The sequence below is a fragment of the Bidens hawaiensis genome, unplaced genomic scaffold (genome assembly GCF_021521415.1).
Source record: "Bidens hawaiensis isolate Kalapana, Puna unplaced genomic scaffold, B.hawaiensis_p1.1 tig00029276_1, whole genome shotgun sequence".
NCBI lineage: Eukaryota > Viridiplantae > Streptophyta > Magnoliopsida > Asterales > Asteraceae > Bidens > Bidens hawaiensis.
Genome location: NW_027494822.1, coordinates 150,459 through 168,320, shown reverse-complemented (window position 1 = coordinate 168,320; position 17,862 = coordinate 150,459). Strand labels below are relative to the sequence as shown.

Sequence of the window (17,862 nt, the reverse complement as noted above, 5' to 3'; positions counted from 1 at the left end):
TGAGAGCTGGATGAGGTGTCAAAGTTTACCCTTGACTGCCAGATACCTAGCTTCCTCTTTTTGTTCTGCCGGGCGATCCGAATATTGTTTTCTCTAGTCCTCTACGTGTAGAGGTGTGTACTCTGGGGAAGATCCCTTCCCAGCTGCTTCTCCGTCTCGGCAAAGCGCTAGTGAATGGTGGTATACAATTGCTATATGTGAATGGTATGTGGTATTCATGCAATTACTGACTGTACGTATTGGAATGGGGCCGTGATCAATATAACCCCCCACTCTAGTCCAAATGGAAAGTATGTGGTATACAATTGCTATATGTGAATGGTGGAGAAGTGTTTAAGATTATTATTATTATTATTATTATTATTATTATTATTATTATTTTTATTTTGTGGCGATGATTTCTGAGGGTTGGAATAGGTAATTATTATTATTTTTTTTATGTAGTTGTTGGTTCCAATTTGTGTATATTTATATTATTACAACGTATTTTTTACTTCAATTATGAAAATAGCGATGCGTAAAAAAGTTTAGCGAAGAGATCTACAGAAATAGTGTTTCTCAAAGGGAAATAATAACGCATGAGGTGATGTGTTGCACCATCTGACACATGATTAGATAAATAACCGCGCACGAGGTATATATGGTCATGCTGTAAAAAGACCATATTCAATAGCTTTAGTATATAGTGTTGTGTATTCAAGAAGACTAAGGGGTTGTTTGTTTATATCTGAATGGAACCATTCAGATGTAAACATCTGATTCATTCAGACTTCAGACTGTTTGGTTCTAAACAAAAAAAAACATCTGAATGGTTTAAATTATATCTGAATCATTCAGACTTATTGTTGTTGCTGAATGGGACAATGGCTCATTCAGATCTGACTCATTCAGATCTGAATGAATCAAACAGCTCCTAAACATTGTGAAAGAAACTAACAATACCATCCAAATTCAACATCACAGTTGACCGTCTTGTCACTTGACGTTTTGTTGAAAGTTCACTCAAACCTCCATATGCAAATTCACTTCACAAAATTAAATGGGTTGACGTGTAACACGACACAATATTAAATATATCTAACAAAAATCTTGAAGTATGCGTTACACACAATTATTTATCATGTCTCGTTTTTATTTAGAAGACAATATTTGAAAAAAAAAATAGAACCACATATATATGCTAGATTACAATAAATAAACTAGCATGTGCAAGATTCCTAGTAGTATAAACTTAGGCTTATATATAAACATTAACACACAAACATATTTGTAAAGAAAGCTCAACCATTATTAACACATAGATATGCCAGAGGTTGTGAGAAACAAGCAAGTGATATTCAAAGACTACGTCAATGGGTATCCAACTGTATTTGACATGGTGATAACTTCCGATGCCACCGTCCATTTGGAGCTGCCATTGAATGATGGCGGTCTAATTTTAGTTAAAAATCTCTATCTGTCATGCGACCCCTACATGAGGAATCGAATGACAAAGGCCATGGAAGGAAGTTATATTGACTCTTTCACTCCTGGTTTGGTACGTATGGTTACTAATAAACGTTTGGTTAGAAATCTAGAACGCGTTACCTTTATATCTCGTATTGTGTAGTCTTGTGTTTACAAGAAAACCATAATTTTTTGCAGCCTATAGTGGGTTATGGTGTGTCAAGAATTTTGGATTCTAGTCACCCAAACTTTAAGAAAGAAGACTTGGTATGGGGTCTTGTTAATTGGGAAGAATATAGCTTGATTAAAGATACAAGTTCCCTAATTAAGATTCAACATACTGATGTTCCATTATCCTACTATACAGGAATCCTAGGTAAGTTATAGTTCTATCTATTCTTCTACATCGTACAATTTACTTGTTCTTTTTCAGATTTTAATTGATTTATGTAATGGTTTAGGTATGCCTGGAATGACTGCTTATGTTGGTTTTCATAAGATATGTTCTCCAAAGAAAGGGGAGACTATGTTTGTGTCCGCAGCATCCGGAGCTGTTGGTCAACTTGTTGGACAATTTGCGAAGCTTTTTGGTTGTTATGTTGTTGGAAGTGCTGGTTCCAAAGAAAAGGTGAAATGACGCATACCATTTATTATCTATGTTTAGTGTTCTTATCTTACTAGTTTGTTAGATGTAGACACAAGAAATACATTCAACACCAAAATAGCCTCATGTTTTCTTTTTTCAGTTTCATTGCTTAGATGCAATTCTGATGTGGTTTAGTATAATTTCTTCTTTTCAAAAGGTTGATCTACTCAAGAACAAATTCGGGTTCGACGAGGCATTTAACTACAAAGAAGAGCAAGATCTTAACGCCGCATTAAAAAAGTCAGGATTTCTACTATATTAATATAATGTAGCTACTTATAGTGTTAGAAATTATTGATAAATAAATTTGACTTTCAGGTATTTTCCAAATGGCATTGATATATACTTTGAGAACGTTGGGGGAAAGATGCTCGAAGAAGTACTACGTAACATGAGACTTAATGGTCGCATTGCGGTTTGTGGAATGATCTCGCAGTACAACCTTGACCAACCCGAAGGCATTCACAATCTCTTTTTGCTTGTCATGAAACGTATAAGAATGGAAGGGTTCATTGTTTTTGATCACTATGATGAATATCCGAAGTTCTTAGAAATGATTTTGCCTCTAATTCATGAAGGAAAAATAACTTATGTTGAGGATACGGCTGAAGGTCTTGAAAATGCTCCGGCTGCCCTAATCGGTTTGTATAGTGGTATGAATGTCGGAAAACAAGTGGTGGTCATAGCTCACGAATAATTAAGCAAAGTTGTCGTTAAGACACAACTGTGTTTTTGTCTTTGTCAATTGTCATTGTCAAGATTTAATGTTTTATGTTTTACAAAATTATGTCTCAATTCAGCTTCATAATGATGAATTATGATGGGCTGATGGCAATCAAATGAAACATGTTTAATAGTTTATATTACAAGATGCATGTTTGGTTAAAGTTACAAGTATTGTTTCATGTAGAAATTAATTATTTACCCTTTTAATTCTAGTTTGATTATTTGTATTTATTTAAACAACTAAAATAACTAAATCTATCTATAATTATATATATAAACGAAACCTCTAATATCCTAAATGACGCGTTCTGGTAGCTCCCCACCCTTTATGGAGCCACTAGATTGCTCCGTTGGTGTATACTGTTGTTAGTAAGTAGTAACATCCAGTTTTGATATTTTTTTATGGGTTTTTTAGATTTGGTGAAGATTTTGATATGAAATCAGAGGTAAACATGGAAGCCATTGTTGCCTCTGTTCTTCGGAACAAAGCATTTATCCTAACTTCACCAAACAACAATGAGAATGTGCAGCAGAAGCTCTCGGATCCTGTCTATAATCTGAATTACGGTATACTGAAATGATCTTTTTGATCTCTATGTATTTTTGTTTTCAAAAAAGGGAAAACACTCCGGGTGGTTGTTATTCTTCTAGCTGCCACTTGTGGATTGCTAACGCTTTCAACTCGACAACATAATATGGTTTTCGGTCTCATCTAGCTAAATCTGCAGTTATTCAAACCATTGTTTTGGTTCTCCTTGATGGTGGTGTGATTGAGGTTGGGTCCATTCGGTCGATAACCAAAAGTTAACAAACTTTTCCGTCCATTAGATTTACATGTAACTGGATTACTTCTTCAATACCCTCATCAGTTACTATTCACAATAATGGGAATTCAAATAAAACCGACCGCGGTTTCCAAGATTTTCGGGCTAATGTGTGTGAGGGGTTTGATCCTTTTGTTTGACTATCCACCGCCATGTACGTTGAATCCCTGTCACGTCAATCTCGATTTCACTCATCGCTCCCCACCATTGGCCCCAATTCCTTTCATAAAAACCATAATTTACTACAATAGATTCCGCCATCATTGCAGGCACGACTATTAGCGTCGTTAGAATGCCTCTGTACTGGTATTCTGATTCATCTTCTTCCTTAAATCTATCAAACTTGTTTTAAGTATTACACACAAGAAAGAGATTAATAATGTTTGATTGTTATAACACTTAATTAACATATTAAGAGGGATGTCTAATCTTTGGCTACTGATTGATTTCACAGTAATGAATTTTATCTTCTAATTATGCCTAGAAATCGAACTGGAGTATGCCAAATTAAGATCATTTATGTAAATGAAATTCCACATGTAAAATTATTTTTTTTCACATAGCATTCATTAAGCCTATAATAATGTTTTTACTAAAAGGTTCTATTAGTCACTTCGCAATAGGCACTGTCTTAAAGCCTCACATTACACATATGATGGAGCATCTAATTTGTGATGCTATGAATGAAAGTAGATGGTATCTAATCCTAGCACAATAAACACTACCTTGCAGAATTTGGTAGGTCTAATTTGGCCTGTTCCTTGCGTTCACCTAGAACCATTCAGAATCCTTGCAGTATTGATGCATAACATCATATACCACCATCAACAAGTTAGGAAACCTGCGGCGAAAGTAGCAGTCAACATCTTCCAGCTTGGGTCCCAGCAGCTCCTATGTTTCAAGCAGTTAAAAACAGACAGTCAGAACGAGTAACATTTAAACATGCTCGCAGATGAGTTAAAAAAATTTTCAGAATTATTGGAAATTAATGTACCGGATTGCCTTAAATATATATTGTAAAACAATTATTTTTAGTTAAATTTTTAATTTTTTTTACTCGTTTAATGTTAACAGCCTTAACTTATATAACTTGAATGTCGTTAAAAGAGAACCTTCATATTCACAGGACTTAATCCGTAATAATAGTATGTTTCTGTTACTTGAATAATACGGAGCAAGTCTGGAACACTGTCTTCGTCGAATGACACGTATTGTTTCATTTCATTGATAAATGCTGAATCCATTGAACCATCTCTGAAAACCACAGGACTTTTGTCTTTTAATGCTTCAAGCATTAAACTAGCGTTCTTGCCATTACCATGTGCCCTCAAACTCGCATCCCACAGAAACCTCATTCGCTTCACGGGATTCCAAAGAAGAGGATGGAGTAATACCTCTGATGCCTTCGGCCTAACAAATATATAACTTATATATAAATATGAAAGACATAATACTAGGGGTGCAAACGAGCCAAGCCCGAGCTCGACTAGGCTCAAGCTCGGCTCGTTTAACTTACACAGAGCTCGAGCTCGGCTCGTTTCAAGCTCTATTTTCAAAGCTCGAGCTCGGCTCGTGAATGGATTGTGAAGCTCGAGCTCGGGTCGTTTACTATTTATCAATTATTTTTTTATATAATTATAATTATTTTATATTATAATTTTATTTATAAAAGAATATATATTATTTAGTTATTTTTATTTATTTTTCATAACATTATATTTAATAATTAATAATTATTAAATATATATTTAAAAAAAAATTGTATAAATGGCAGGCTCGCTTAGGCTCGCGAGCTGGCTCGAGCTCGGGCTCGTTTATTAAACGAGCTTATTTTTAGGCTCGGGCTCGGGCTCGATAAAGCTTGGCTCGATCGAGCTGCATAATACAAAGTACTTCCTCCTGCCAATTAATATTGGGATATTGTAATGTAGTTACCAATGTCAAATATCTATGATAGTAAATTGCCATTTCATAAAAACAAAAAAAGAGATAAAAAGTTAAAAACTATCTAGATGTGTGTGATTTTGTGCATACAGATCAAAAACCGAACTGAATGAAAAACATTCACCAGAGTAAATTAGTTGTACCTGAGTTCGGGTTCAGATTTCAACAATCGAGACACGAGATCCTTGGCTTCTGGAAAGTGTTCCAGCCGGGAGAGATTGACTATGTTGTTGCTGGTCACATTGATTTCGCATTCACCAAAGGGATGTTCGCCTCGAGTCAAAAGGAAGAAGAGGACACAGCCTAAATCAAACAAATCCGTGGCCTGTGTTTGGGGCATATTAAGAATTTGTCCAAGCGATCGCTTTCTTTTAGTTCCTGAAACTGATATGTAATAAGCATTAACAACCCATGAAAAAAAGTGTAAATCACGCATAATAAATATCTAAACGATCTAAACACATATATGATGTAGTTGATGTTATGTAGGGCTGTAAACGAACCGAACGAATACGAGCAAGGCCTTGTTCGTGTTCGTTCGTTAAGGAAATAATGTGTTCACGAACGGTTCACGAACACTTACCGAACGAGATTTTATGTACGTGTTCTTCATTAAGGAAATTAATGTGTTCACGAACACAAATTAATTTGGCAGAGCCTAGAGATTAAGACCGATGTATTCATCAATGTGAATAATGAAAGCATGTAGACGAATTGAACGAACACGAACATGGGCATGTTCGTGTTCGTTAATTTAACTTTAAACGAACACGAACACTTAATCAAACAAATATCTATGTTCATGTTCGTTTATTTAAACAATGAACATTTGTGTCGTTTATGTTTGTTTGATTAAAATCTAAACGATTATAATTGAACAAAGATAAATGAACATATATGAACACAAACAAACATAAATGAAGGCACTTAAATGAACACAAATTAACAAATATAAAACTTTAAGTAGATAACTCATTCAAATAATATTTAATTATTTTTTTATTAATACATAAACAAACATAAATATACAGACAAAAACGAACATAAACGAACGTTCATGAACATAAATGAACGAACGGAACATGCGTTCATGTTCGTTCGTTTAATTAAACGAACACAAACTTTTTGTTCATGTTCATTCATTTATTAAATAAACGAAAGTTACCATTTGCATTAGGTCTAGATGCTGGCTCGTCCTCAGCACGACGGCTGCTAAAACTCATACCAGAAAGTTGAGCAATTTTATCCGATACCAACACAAGGATTTAAATCCCCATGAATAATCCCAAGGGAATGCAAATGGTCAAAGCCTTCAACAATGCCCCTATGATATCAACAAAGAACAACATTCATACAATACATACATACGTACGAACATACATGTAAGGAAAGAAAAAGCGCACTAACCTGATCAACTGCAACAAGTCAGAAGACGGGTATCCAAATGGACTCAGCAACTCTGCATAGTCCCTCCCGCTCGTTCTGAACTAAGCCATGAAGGTCGTAATCACAACGCCTCATGATAACGTAAATAAAATCCTCATGTTCCACAATTGGATACGTAAAAACAAAATTCGTGCCAGAGCGGCACAAACGCATAAGAATGCCAAGTCCTTGTTTCCGAGCATTGTATTGATCCTTCGAGAGGCGTTTCACAGCTACAGCTATCGAAAGGTATGTGGTATAGTTTAACCCTTCGTACACAACTGTCCCATCAATTCCATGGCTAATTATTTTATCTGGAAATAGTTTCAAGCCTCCGTCGAATTGTGTGTTGACCATCAACCCTCCGTCGTGATCGGCCATCGTAAGTACTGTTAAATCAACAGATAATTAATTATGATTGATTGTCATAAACGCATAAAACATTATTTAAAACCCTAGAAACAAACAAACTAACTAACTATAACTATAATAATAATAATAATAATTTAAACATACATAACATAGAATGATATCAAGTATCGATTATTTAACCTGCAACTCCGCGATTCAATTATGGATGAGAGCATGGTGTAAATCTTGACCTAAACCCTTACATATATGTTAATTTGGGATGTTTGAGGAATTAATTGGGGCAACGGGTCAAATGAGTCATTTGGAATTCTATCTTGTTATTTTCGAGTTAAAATGGGTCGACAATTTCAAAGAAATGAGTCGATATAGGTTAGTGTTCTAAGGAAATGTGACAGGTTTCATCGGAATGGATTTTCGTATAAGACAGGTTTTGGCATGAAACGAGTTTCAGATTGAAACGGGTTCGGTTCAGGTTTCAAGTCAACACGAGTTTTCACACCGGGCGTGTTGGGTTTTGGTTTCTTGTGTTTTCTTTTTGGTCGATTCCGGACTCGTTTTTATGCGTTTTTTCAGTTTCGTTTTTGTTCGGTTTGAATTCTTTTAGTTTTGTTTTGATTTTCGATTGATTTGGTTGGTTTAGGCGTTTTGTTTCGTTTTCGTCGATTTTTCGGTTTCGGCTCGATTTTTTTCTTTTCTTTTTATGGAACGAGAACAATGGAGGAAACATTTTAGTGTTTTTACTTTTTTTTTATAATTATATTTTAAGTTAGGATTTTTTATTATTATTTTTGAATAGTTTTTGAGGGTTTTTAATCTTAATCCTCTCAAAAAAAATTCAAAAAAAAAAATAATAAAAAAATCATAACTCAAAATATAAATAAAAAACAAAAAATCTAAACAACCAAAATGTTTATGCCGTTATTAGGGCCGTCCAAACCACTCGTGACTCGAACTCGCTCGGAAAATGCTTGCTGGTTTTTTTGCTCGATTGAAAACGAGCCGCCCGGTTCGGTTGTAAACGAGCCAAGCAACGAGCAAAAGTCTGATCGGTTCGGTTTGACTCGAATATTTTTAATTTATTTTATATATAATTATATATGAACAAATATATAAATATATGGACAAAACATATTCATATAAGCTTACAATTATTTTTACCCTTTTAAAATTTTCACAATTCGTCAAATTTATAGTTTTATTTGTTCGCTTCATGTTTTTAGAATACTAGAAGTTTACATGATTATCATATCTCACTTCAAAATTATTTTTATAAAAAATTTACAATCTATTACACGTTTGTCTAAAAAGTACTAATTTATTTATAAAATATATTATTTACAACATTCAAATTTGTTTCTTATTGTAAATATTAAAGTGAAAAAGAAATAAATAATGCTCGAAATCGCTTGATGTTCGATCGAAAAATGCTCGATTCGATTTTGGCTCGATTCGATGTTTCAGCCGTTCGGTTCAATTGTAAACGAGCCAAGCAACCAGCAAGCCTTCGCTCTGTTAGGCTCAGCTCGTGAACAGCTCTAGCCGTTATTCTTGTTCACATTAAAAAAAACTGAAACCCGTTCCGACCCTAACCTATTCCAACCCAAACTAAAACAACCATTCTTTTAACTGACCCGTTCTGACCCAAACTCGTCTTGACCCATGACTCGTTTCGACCCATGACCCATTCGACTTAACCCAACTCATTTGCCACCTCTAGATGAGAGAGAGAGTTTGAAGTAAGAGAAAAAAAATATGTTATAAACTCGTGTACTATCCAAGCATAAGTAAATAAATTTCCAAATTTCATAAAATCTACCTATTCTAATAAATTAAAATAATTGTGACACGTGTCAGTTTATGATTAATCTTTACAATTTTTTTCCCTCAAAAACTTATATATGGCAAATATAAAAAATTATTCACTTTCCTTTTACACTCTATTTATATTATATCTAATTAAATTATTCACTTTTATTTAAACTCTATTTGTATTATATCTATACATTTTTATACAAATAAATATTTACATATTATACAACATACTTGGTGAAATTCAAAAATCTACAACAAACCATGTTTATTAAATATTGAAAAATTTGTGAAAGACTTTAGCTATATCTTTCACATCGAAAGGCCTCATTGTTTTAAATTTTCCTTCAGTGGTATTGTTTCATTATCGTATACCGATTGTAGAACAACTCATTCTCGATTTAAAAGTCAAATATATTTGATGATATAATACGATTTTATTGGTAATACATGTTTTTTACATAATATATAGAGGCTTAGTTATCTTTTCTTTTATTTATATTAAATTATTCATTGTAATTTATATATTAATTTATCCCATGTAATACACGGGTTTATAAAGCTAGTTCAATAATAAATAAATAAATACATATTATTTTTTAATGCTTACATTCGCAATATACGGATTAATATTACATTTACAATTACCATGTTTATTAATATTACATTTACAATTACCATGTTTATTAACAATTATATTGCATGTCAGCATGTGTACCATTACCGATCTTATAAGAATGTACGGATTTTAAAAGAATGTAGCCACCAAAGCTTAATTATTCAAACTTTAATTGTGATGTCAAGTATTAAAACATCAAGTTGGCTGAGTGAGTTACCGGTAATTAATAAAATCACGCGACCAAGAAATATTATATATATAAAATGGTCATGGAACCCATGGTTGGAGTAGCACTGGTAACCGAAGTAGCCATATGCAAACCAGCTGACAGAGAAAAGAAAACTGATGTAGAAGAGTATATTTGTTAGTTACTGAAAATAATTAGTATTATATTTACGTATAGCCCATGACCATGTCACCACCTCCATGCCGCTTTATTGTGGTGTGCTTGGGGCTTAAAAGCCCCTTCATGCAGCCCCTATGTTGTCCACACTGGATGTTCTAAGGACATGCACCATTTATTAATGTATTATTGCTTGAAACTAATTTAGGTACTATTTACATCACCTATATATCTATGCTATGCTCAACTTTATTTTTAAAAAGAAAACACACAAGAAACAAGCAAGTAAATACAAAAACAAAAGTATAATATCATGATACAAGTATACAACGACACTCAAAACAGGACCCATTTGGGTGAATCTCTTCAAAACCATGACCCGCATTGGATATATAGAAAAGTTGTACAGTAACAAAAAAATAAGTAATTTATAAATATCAAAATATATAGTCTCAAATACCCCAAAACTGAACAAAGATAAAAATGTATAAATAGATGGGAATGTTTATATATGAATTTGTTATCAAAACTATTATATGCACTTCCTAAATGTATAAGTATGAGTTCCCTTCTAAAATAGAGGTGATAGTTTCAAATCCTTACAATTATAAGATTACTATGATTTTGAGTGCAAGGAAATAAATTTGATGTTAAAAAAAGAGAAAATCGATCACCAACTCATAAATTTACTTGGCGTTCAATAAAAAATTATAACTATTTGCATATTGCCAATTAGCTAGTGATAGAGTGGTAAGGAAAATATTTGGTTTTACATGTGACTCATGTTCGATTCTTACTCCCATCATTTAGTTTTAAAATACCCAGTGTGATGATGTGAGACTAGACGAGTACGTATCTTTCACTAATTGGATCCTTGAACTGAACGTGTTTTATCTCATTGAATTGTTGTGCCTTCGGACGAGTGTTCCCGGGCGTTGGCCTTGGATGAGTGGTTTTTATCGAATCGAAAGACAAATGTATCCCGATGTAAATTTAGCCAGTAGCCTGTTTGAAAGATTCGTTGGCTCTTCAAAAAATAGGAAAGTTATTTGCTAAATGCATAAATAATAAGTTCAATAATAGATAATATATATATTTACTTTTATTTTCTTTTTAAATTATAGTTTTGAAAGGTTTTCCCTTTTACAAAATTACAAAAGTGTATAAATATAAATACAATTTCACAGACGCACACACCAAGAAGACATGCATTTATTTATCTCAATTCTATTCATCAAATTAAACTCATTCATTTATTTCGATACATAACTTTTTGAAATTCAAATTTGACATATTTTTCTTCTATACATTTTTTTTGTAAATATACTTGACGCTCATAGCATTCTTTGCCCATCACATAAATTTATGTGAGAAAGTAAAGTTATAAGTGGTTATAAGTAAAGAAAAGAAAAAAGTTAGTGAATATTTGTTGAAAATTAGTTATAAGCGAAGAAAAAAGAAAAAAAAGAATAATAAAGGTATTAAAAATATTATTTAACTAAACTAGTAAAAAAAATATTATAAAATTTAGTGTAATTATAGAGATAAAGTCGTAAAAGCCGGGCTTGGAATGCTTTTTTTCTTGGAACGACCAGCTAAGTAACGTCTGGTACTCCGTATGTGGCCCCCATTAGCTAAATGTAGCCCGAGCCAGCCACGAGTCCGGTCGGACAGAACCTCTAACGGTTCACATATTAAGGGATTACTCGAATAAAACCCAACCCTCACGCCCGCCAAACGGCATGACAACAAGGAGCCAGTAAAACATGGTGAGATCAGGTTTAAACCCTCATATCTTCCAAATAAATTGGTAATAGCAAGGTTTAAACCCCCTACCTCTCACTAATAAAGTGAGTGCTCTAACATTTAACATTAAAATTGATCCACATCCAAATGCTTTTAAAATACCCATTTTAAAGTTTCAAAATAAAACTTTAATACTATTTTAATGTCACTTGCCATCAAAAATAAAAATGACAAGCCATTTACACACTGAAAACTGAAATTGCAACCACAGTTTAATTTGACTGACATTGCGACATAAATGTTTTGCAACTGGGCCTTTTATGATGGACATTGCGACCGTAAAGTTTTCCCACCAAAATAGTTACCCCATTTTTTAACGGCGTTTGTAACAACCCTCAACATTTGAGTGAGTCTTCCTGTTGATGGTAACCTAAATTTTAGTAGTGTATATTTTTCCTAACTTATAAATATCATTACATAATTCACCTTTTACAAACCAAAACTCATTTCCCTTGTACAACCCAACAATGCATTCAAAAACCGATGATTTAAACCAACACATATATATACTAAACTAAGTCAACAAGTCAACCACGCAATGAGTTGTACTGCACAATTCATCAATGCATCAACAACCCGACATCAACCGACCGTACCATGATCCGACGCATCATCGTAATAGTATGGTGTTAACTTCCCATCTTTCGATGCAAACTTCATGGGATCTACCGACCCGATCTCGTGCAACATCTTCACGACTCTTCTCATTGACGGGCGGTTAATAGGAAGCGGGCTCGTACACAAAAGCCCGATGTTGAGCACTTTGCATATTTCTTCCTTGAAACACGAGTCTAGTTTCGGGTCAAACACCGCATCTACACCTTTTTGGTCCAATGTCGTACACACCCACTTGACCAAATCCTTTTCTCCATACTCCGGGTCAACCGGACGCTTCCCGGTCACAAGTTCCAGAATTACAACTCCAAAGCTATATATATCACACTTCTCGTTTACCCTTAGTGTATATGCATATTCTACAAAATGTAACACAATATAGTTTAGTTATCTAAATCATAAGTTTCATAACAATATAACATTGTATCTTATATCTTATGCATTACCTGGAGCGATGTAGCCACACGAACCGGCAATGACCGACACCGAATTACCGCCTTTTGCATCACTATCGACCACCTTCGCGACACCAAAATCCGCCACACGAGCACCAAAATCACCATCCAACAAAATATTATTGGATTTAATATCTCTATGAACAATGGCGGGAACACAGTCATGGTGCAAATACGCCAAACCCTCGGATGCATCCACAGCGATCTTGTACCGTAATGGCCAATCAAGTAACCCGCTTTTAGTACTATGAAGCAAATCCCCCAAACTCCCATTCAGCATATACTCGTACACGAGAAGTTTACACGTTTTTGTAGAGCCACAACACCATAACCGAACAATGTTCTTGTGACGGATCCGACCTAATGTCTCCACCTCAGCATCAAACCCGTTATCAACAACCGGGCCCGAGCCCGACTCATTTTCAAGATCCTCATCCTCACCCTTTTTCGACCCGCCCCAGAGCTTCTTAACCGCCACAGCCTCGCCATTACTCAACACAACCTTGTAAACTTTTCCCGACGCACCACGCCCAATCACATTATCCTCATCGAGAGCACCCAAGATCTCGTATTCGCTAAAACTTAACTTGTGAAACGACATTAACGTCCATTTCGATTTGTCAATACTTTGCTTTGAATTCTTGAACTTCCTATACTGAAAGTAAAACCATCCGAAACCAACAATGAAGATCGAACCGGATAATACAAAGATCGACCGAAGTAACCAAACATAACCCATGCCTCTAGTGACATTTTTGCCATCACATAAACCCTCAATGTCGCCACAAAGGCCCGGATTACCCACAAAGCTGTTAATGTATATTTTCTTAGCGTAAACGGGTGGGATATCTCCGGTAAGCAAATTGCTCGATAAATTAAGCTGATTGAGTCTCAAATTCTGTAACCCGTCCGGGACCTTGCCCGAAAACTGATTACCCGAAAGATCAAGATAGTTCAAAACCGATAATTCCCCTATCTTATCCGGAATGTTACCCGAAAACCTATTGTTAGCCAAATTAAGCTCGTTTAGCTTCTTTAACGAATCAATTCCACTCGGGATACCACCGTAAAACCCGTTATTACGAAGATCAAGCTTAGTCAACTGCTCAAGTTTCAAAACGCTAACCGGCAACGAACCCGAAAACATATTATTACTCCCCGAAAATTCAATCAAACTATCAACATTCCCAATCTCATCCGGCAACTCACCCGAAAACTTATTATAACCAATATTCAAAGTACACAAACTTCTCGCTCCGGCTATAGATTTTCCAACAACCCCGGAGAACGAGTTCTCAACAAGCTCAAGTAGCGTCACACCCGGAAGCCCCCAAAACCCCGCGGGAACTTCACCCGAAAACTTGTTATAACCCAAGCGAACACGTTTCAAGCTCCGACATTTACTAAAACTCTCCGGAATACTACCCGAAAACGAGTTATGTATCATTAAAAGCTCTTCTAAACCACCATTTCTACATAAATTAACCGGTATCTCACCGGTAAACATATTATTAGACACATCTAACCACACTAAACGTGAGTTTTTACCCAAATCTTTAGGCAGGCTTCCAGTAAATCTATTACCAAACAATCTTAACTCATAAAGATTACTAGAGTTTGAAATAATATTATGAACATTACCTTCAAACTCATTTTCATAAACATGTAAAGACTCAAGCTGCAACCCACACAGCTCTTCCGGTAATGTACCGGTCAACATATTCATTGACACATCAATTAACCTCAATGACGTCATCTTTGACCACTTCACCGGTAACTCACCGGTCAACGAGTTGTTATAAAGCTCAATCTGCACCACATTTGTCAACTCAGTAATGGAACTCGGTAACGGACCGACGAGTTTATTAACCGCCAGATCCAGATCCACGAGTTTACTGAGTCGACTCAGTGAGTCAGGAATCGGTCCGTATAAATTACAGTCCGTGAGCCATAACACTTCGAGATTCGTTAGGTTACCGATTTCCGCCGGAATCTCGCCGGCGGCGAACGGGTTGTATGATAAATTAAGCTGCTTTAACGTGGATATGTTACCCAGATTCGCCGGAATATTCCCTCCGATGAGATTATCAACTAACGATAAAGCTTCAAGCTTTTTAAACGAACCAAAACTCGCCGGAATCTCGCCGGAAAAGTTGTTTCCGGTCAAATCTAGAAACTTTAACTCCGGTAACTGAGATAAACTTTCCGGCAGCTTTCCGGTGAGGTAATTTTGAGCGAGATTTAAATGTACGAGAGTCCGACACGTGGACAAGTCGTCGGAGAGTGTGCCGTTGACGGAATTATTATACAGAGAAAGATATTTAAGTCCGGTGAGCCGGCAAAGAACGGTTGGAAACGGACCGGCGACATTGGCGTTTGATAAATCAACGGATACAACAAAGCCACTACCCGGTTCGGAACACGTGACTCCGGTCCAGTGACACGGGGTGTAGTCGGAAACCGTGTCGTCCCAGTCGGAGAAAAAGCTGTCCGGGTCGTCGAACCCGAGTTTTAGTTGCTGTAGGCAACGGCCTTCTTGGTTTAAACAATAACCGTAAGGGAGTTGTATAATAATAGGTATAGTGACCAGGAAAGTAAAGAGTAGAGAGTGTGACATAGTGGTGGTTGAGTTAGAGCAAAAGAATGACTTCTTTCATGAATGTTATGTTTATGTTTATTATCAAGTGAATGAATGAATAATAAAAGGGAAAGAGTAAAGGGGTTATATAGATATAGATATATGTATGTGTGTATGTATATGTATATGTATATGTATAGATATAGAAAGTGGTCCATGAGATAGAGAGAGGGTACAAATCACGAGGAAATGAAGATTAATTATGTTTAGTGGGGTGTGGTTAGGCCGACAGTGGGTTTTCATCGGGAAAATGAAGTTACACAAAGATGGTAAAGTGAGAGTGTACGATTATGTGGTTTTGTATGTGGTCTTTTTGGGGTTGGGGTTTGAATTCGATGATGATGCCTCAAGTGTTAACTTTTTTAGAAATTTTTGTTAATTTCTATAATATGTGTTTATAAATGGAAATTACATAAATAGAAGCTTTACTGATAACAAAATAGAAACATTAATCAAGTGCAATATATGTTAGTCATGTGAACTACTTAAAAACGTGCCGTGTTTCAAAAAAGTTGCTCCAGTTTGTGTGTATCGAAGCCACACGATTGCAAGTGTATATTTTCGTGTATGACTAATGTCACTCTGTGCCTAAAGGTTCCAAATGTTATGCGTTGTTAGATAATTATAAGTGAAAAGCTAAGGGTTAAGTGTGAACAGTGACGGCTCAAGGTTTCGGAGGCCTCAATCGAACTAAAAACTGGGGCCATAGATAAAATAAATTGTTATAAAGTTATAACCCTCTTTCTTCGAGCTTGGTACCAACAATTGAATTTTAAATTTATTAGTAATAAATTTTTAACTATTCAACAAAGTTCTAATCTATAATGCTTAAGTGTTCAATTAAGAAGCACTAAACAAATTAACAATGTTCTAATCATTATGTAACAAAAAAACAAGCAATTTATATAACCTTGAAAGTTTGTCACGATAAATTTGAGGACTGTAAATTTAACAATTGCCAACTGGAAGTTTGACACACACAAGACAAGGAAATTAAGTTGAAGGCAATTGGCAATTAAAAGTGGTAGCAAATGCTAATTCCAATTTCAATTAAATGCAATTTAATTTGGCAGCTGATTAATTGCAATTTCCATTTTAGCAACAAAAAAAGGCCTAATATATTAACAATTCTAATAAAATGAGGCATTTCTTTTTTAGATGTCTCAAGCTCTAGCTTGGCCCGTTAATATAATTGGGTCAGCCCTGAGTGTGGATGCAGTATTCATGGGGTGGGTTGGCTTGGTCTTGTAACCGCCATGAAGACCACCCTTGGCTCCTCGGTATCGAATTGGAACCACTCTGAAAGAATTTCGGGATGGGGCATGAATTTCGAGACGGGATGAAGTGGGAATACTACCACATCTCAATTGGTACCGTAACTAAATGGGACGGGATTTTGGATGGTAAAAGTGTAAAACCACTCCCATCATCTTATCTTTTAATTGGTTTAAAGAATCAAATGTATATTCCTTAAGAGAATTAACAAAGGAAACGAGTTTATTGGAAAAGACAAAAACTGTATAGTTGTTTGTACAGGGTTGTATAGTTGTTAGTACTTTGTGCATGGTAAGTTGTACAAAAATTATTTTGCAGGAGTGTCATAATCGAAAGCTAGATTATGCACGAGGCTAGGCATCAAATCAGTTGGGGAGAAAGGCCAAAACTTGAAACAGTGTTAATAAATAATCCAATCCCACTACCAAAGTTTTAGATTCACTGGCTCATAAAATACACACACCCAACTCAAAATTATAAAAAAAAGGGTTTTGGATTTAAGTTTTGTTTTTATTTCTTTGTTATTAAAAGGTTGTTAATTTATATGCAAAATAGTTCTAATAAAATTAATTCTGTTACTAACAGATATAGCTTTAGAATAACTACTTTTTATATATACAACGGCTAACTCATACATACAGTTATCATACTTGTAAAGCTACATTGTTATTATTATTGGACTATAACTTTCAAAATCCTATATAGGAGCACTGAACACCACTATGTGCTGCACACTTTGATACCACTAAGCTTTAAAAATACAGACCTACATTAACAAAACAAAACAAAAATAAAATTATATACTTAACCCGGTTAAACCAATAAGTTTAGTAAAATGTTTGTTAACTTTTAAGTTTAGTAAATAGTTCAATCTAATGGAAACATATCATGACCCGTGTGATACATGGAGTTGGGTACA

The 17,862-nt window shown here is 35.0% G+C and overlaps 2 protein-coding genes across 2 annotated transcripts; one reads left to right on the top strand and one right to left on the bottom strand.

Annotated features, from left to right (window-relative positions):
- Positions 1 to 1,077: 1,077 nt before the first annotated feature.
- Positions 1,078 to 2,975, top strand: LOC143578474 (2-alkenal reductase (NADP(+)-dependent)-like). Its single transcript, XM_077062049.1, has 5 exons — positions 1,078 to 1,537; positions 1,645 to 1,822; positions 1,908 to 2,074; positions 2,250 to 2,332; positions 2,411 to 2,975. The coding sequence occupies exons 1-5, from the start codon at positions 1,304 to 1,306 to the stop codon at positions 2,787 to 2,789; spliced, it is 1,041 nt and encodes a 346-aa protein (XP_076918164.1). The 5' UTR covers positions 1,078 to 1,303; the 3' UTR covers positions 2,790 to 2,975.
- A 9,375-nt stretch (positions 2,976 to 12,350) lies between these two features.
- Positions 12,351 to 15,696, bottom strand: LOC143578473 (uncharacterized). The gene is made up of 2 exons (XM_077062048.1): positions 13,022 to 15,696; positions 12,351 to 12,934 (listed from the first exon to the last, which is right to left on the bottom strand). The coding sequence occupies exons 1-2, from the start codon at positions 15,645 to 15,647 to the stop codon at positions 12,543 to 12,545; spliced, it is 3,018 nt and encodes a 1,005-aa protein (XP_076918163.1). The 5' UTR covers positions 15,648 to 15,696; the 3' UTR covers positions 12,351 to 12,542.
- Positions 15,697 to 17,862: the final 2,166 nt, after the last annotated feature.

Excerpts from the sequence above, each read along its gene's own strand:
- LOC143578474 (XM_077062049.1), top strand. The coding sequence starts at position 1,304 with ATGCCAGAGGTTGTGAGAAACAAGCAAGTGATATTCAAAGACTACGTC. Across the intron at positions 1,538-1,644 it reads ACTCTTTCACTCCTGGTTTG|CCTATAGTGGGTTATGGTGT; the intron begins GTACGTATGGTT and ends AATTTTTTGCAG. Across the intron at positions 2,333-2,410 it reads CTTAACGCCGCATTAAAAAA|GTATTTTCCAAATGGCATTG; the intron begins GTCAGGATTTCT and ends TTTGACTTTCAG.
- LOC143578473 (XM_077062048.1), bottom strand. The coding sequence starts at position 15,647 with ATGTCACACTCTCTACTCTTTACTTTCCTGGTCACTATACCTATTATT. Across the intron at positions 12,935-13,021 it reads GTGTGGCTACATCGCTCCAG|AATATGCATATACACTAAGG; the intron begins GTAATGCATAAG and ends TACATTTTGTAG.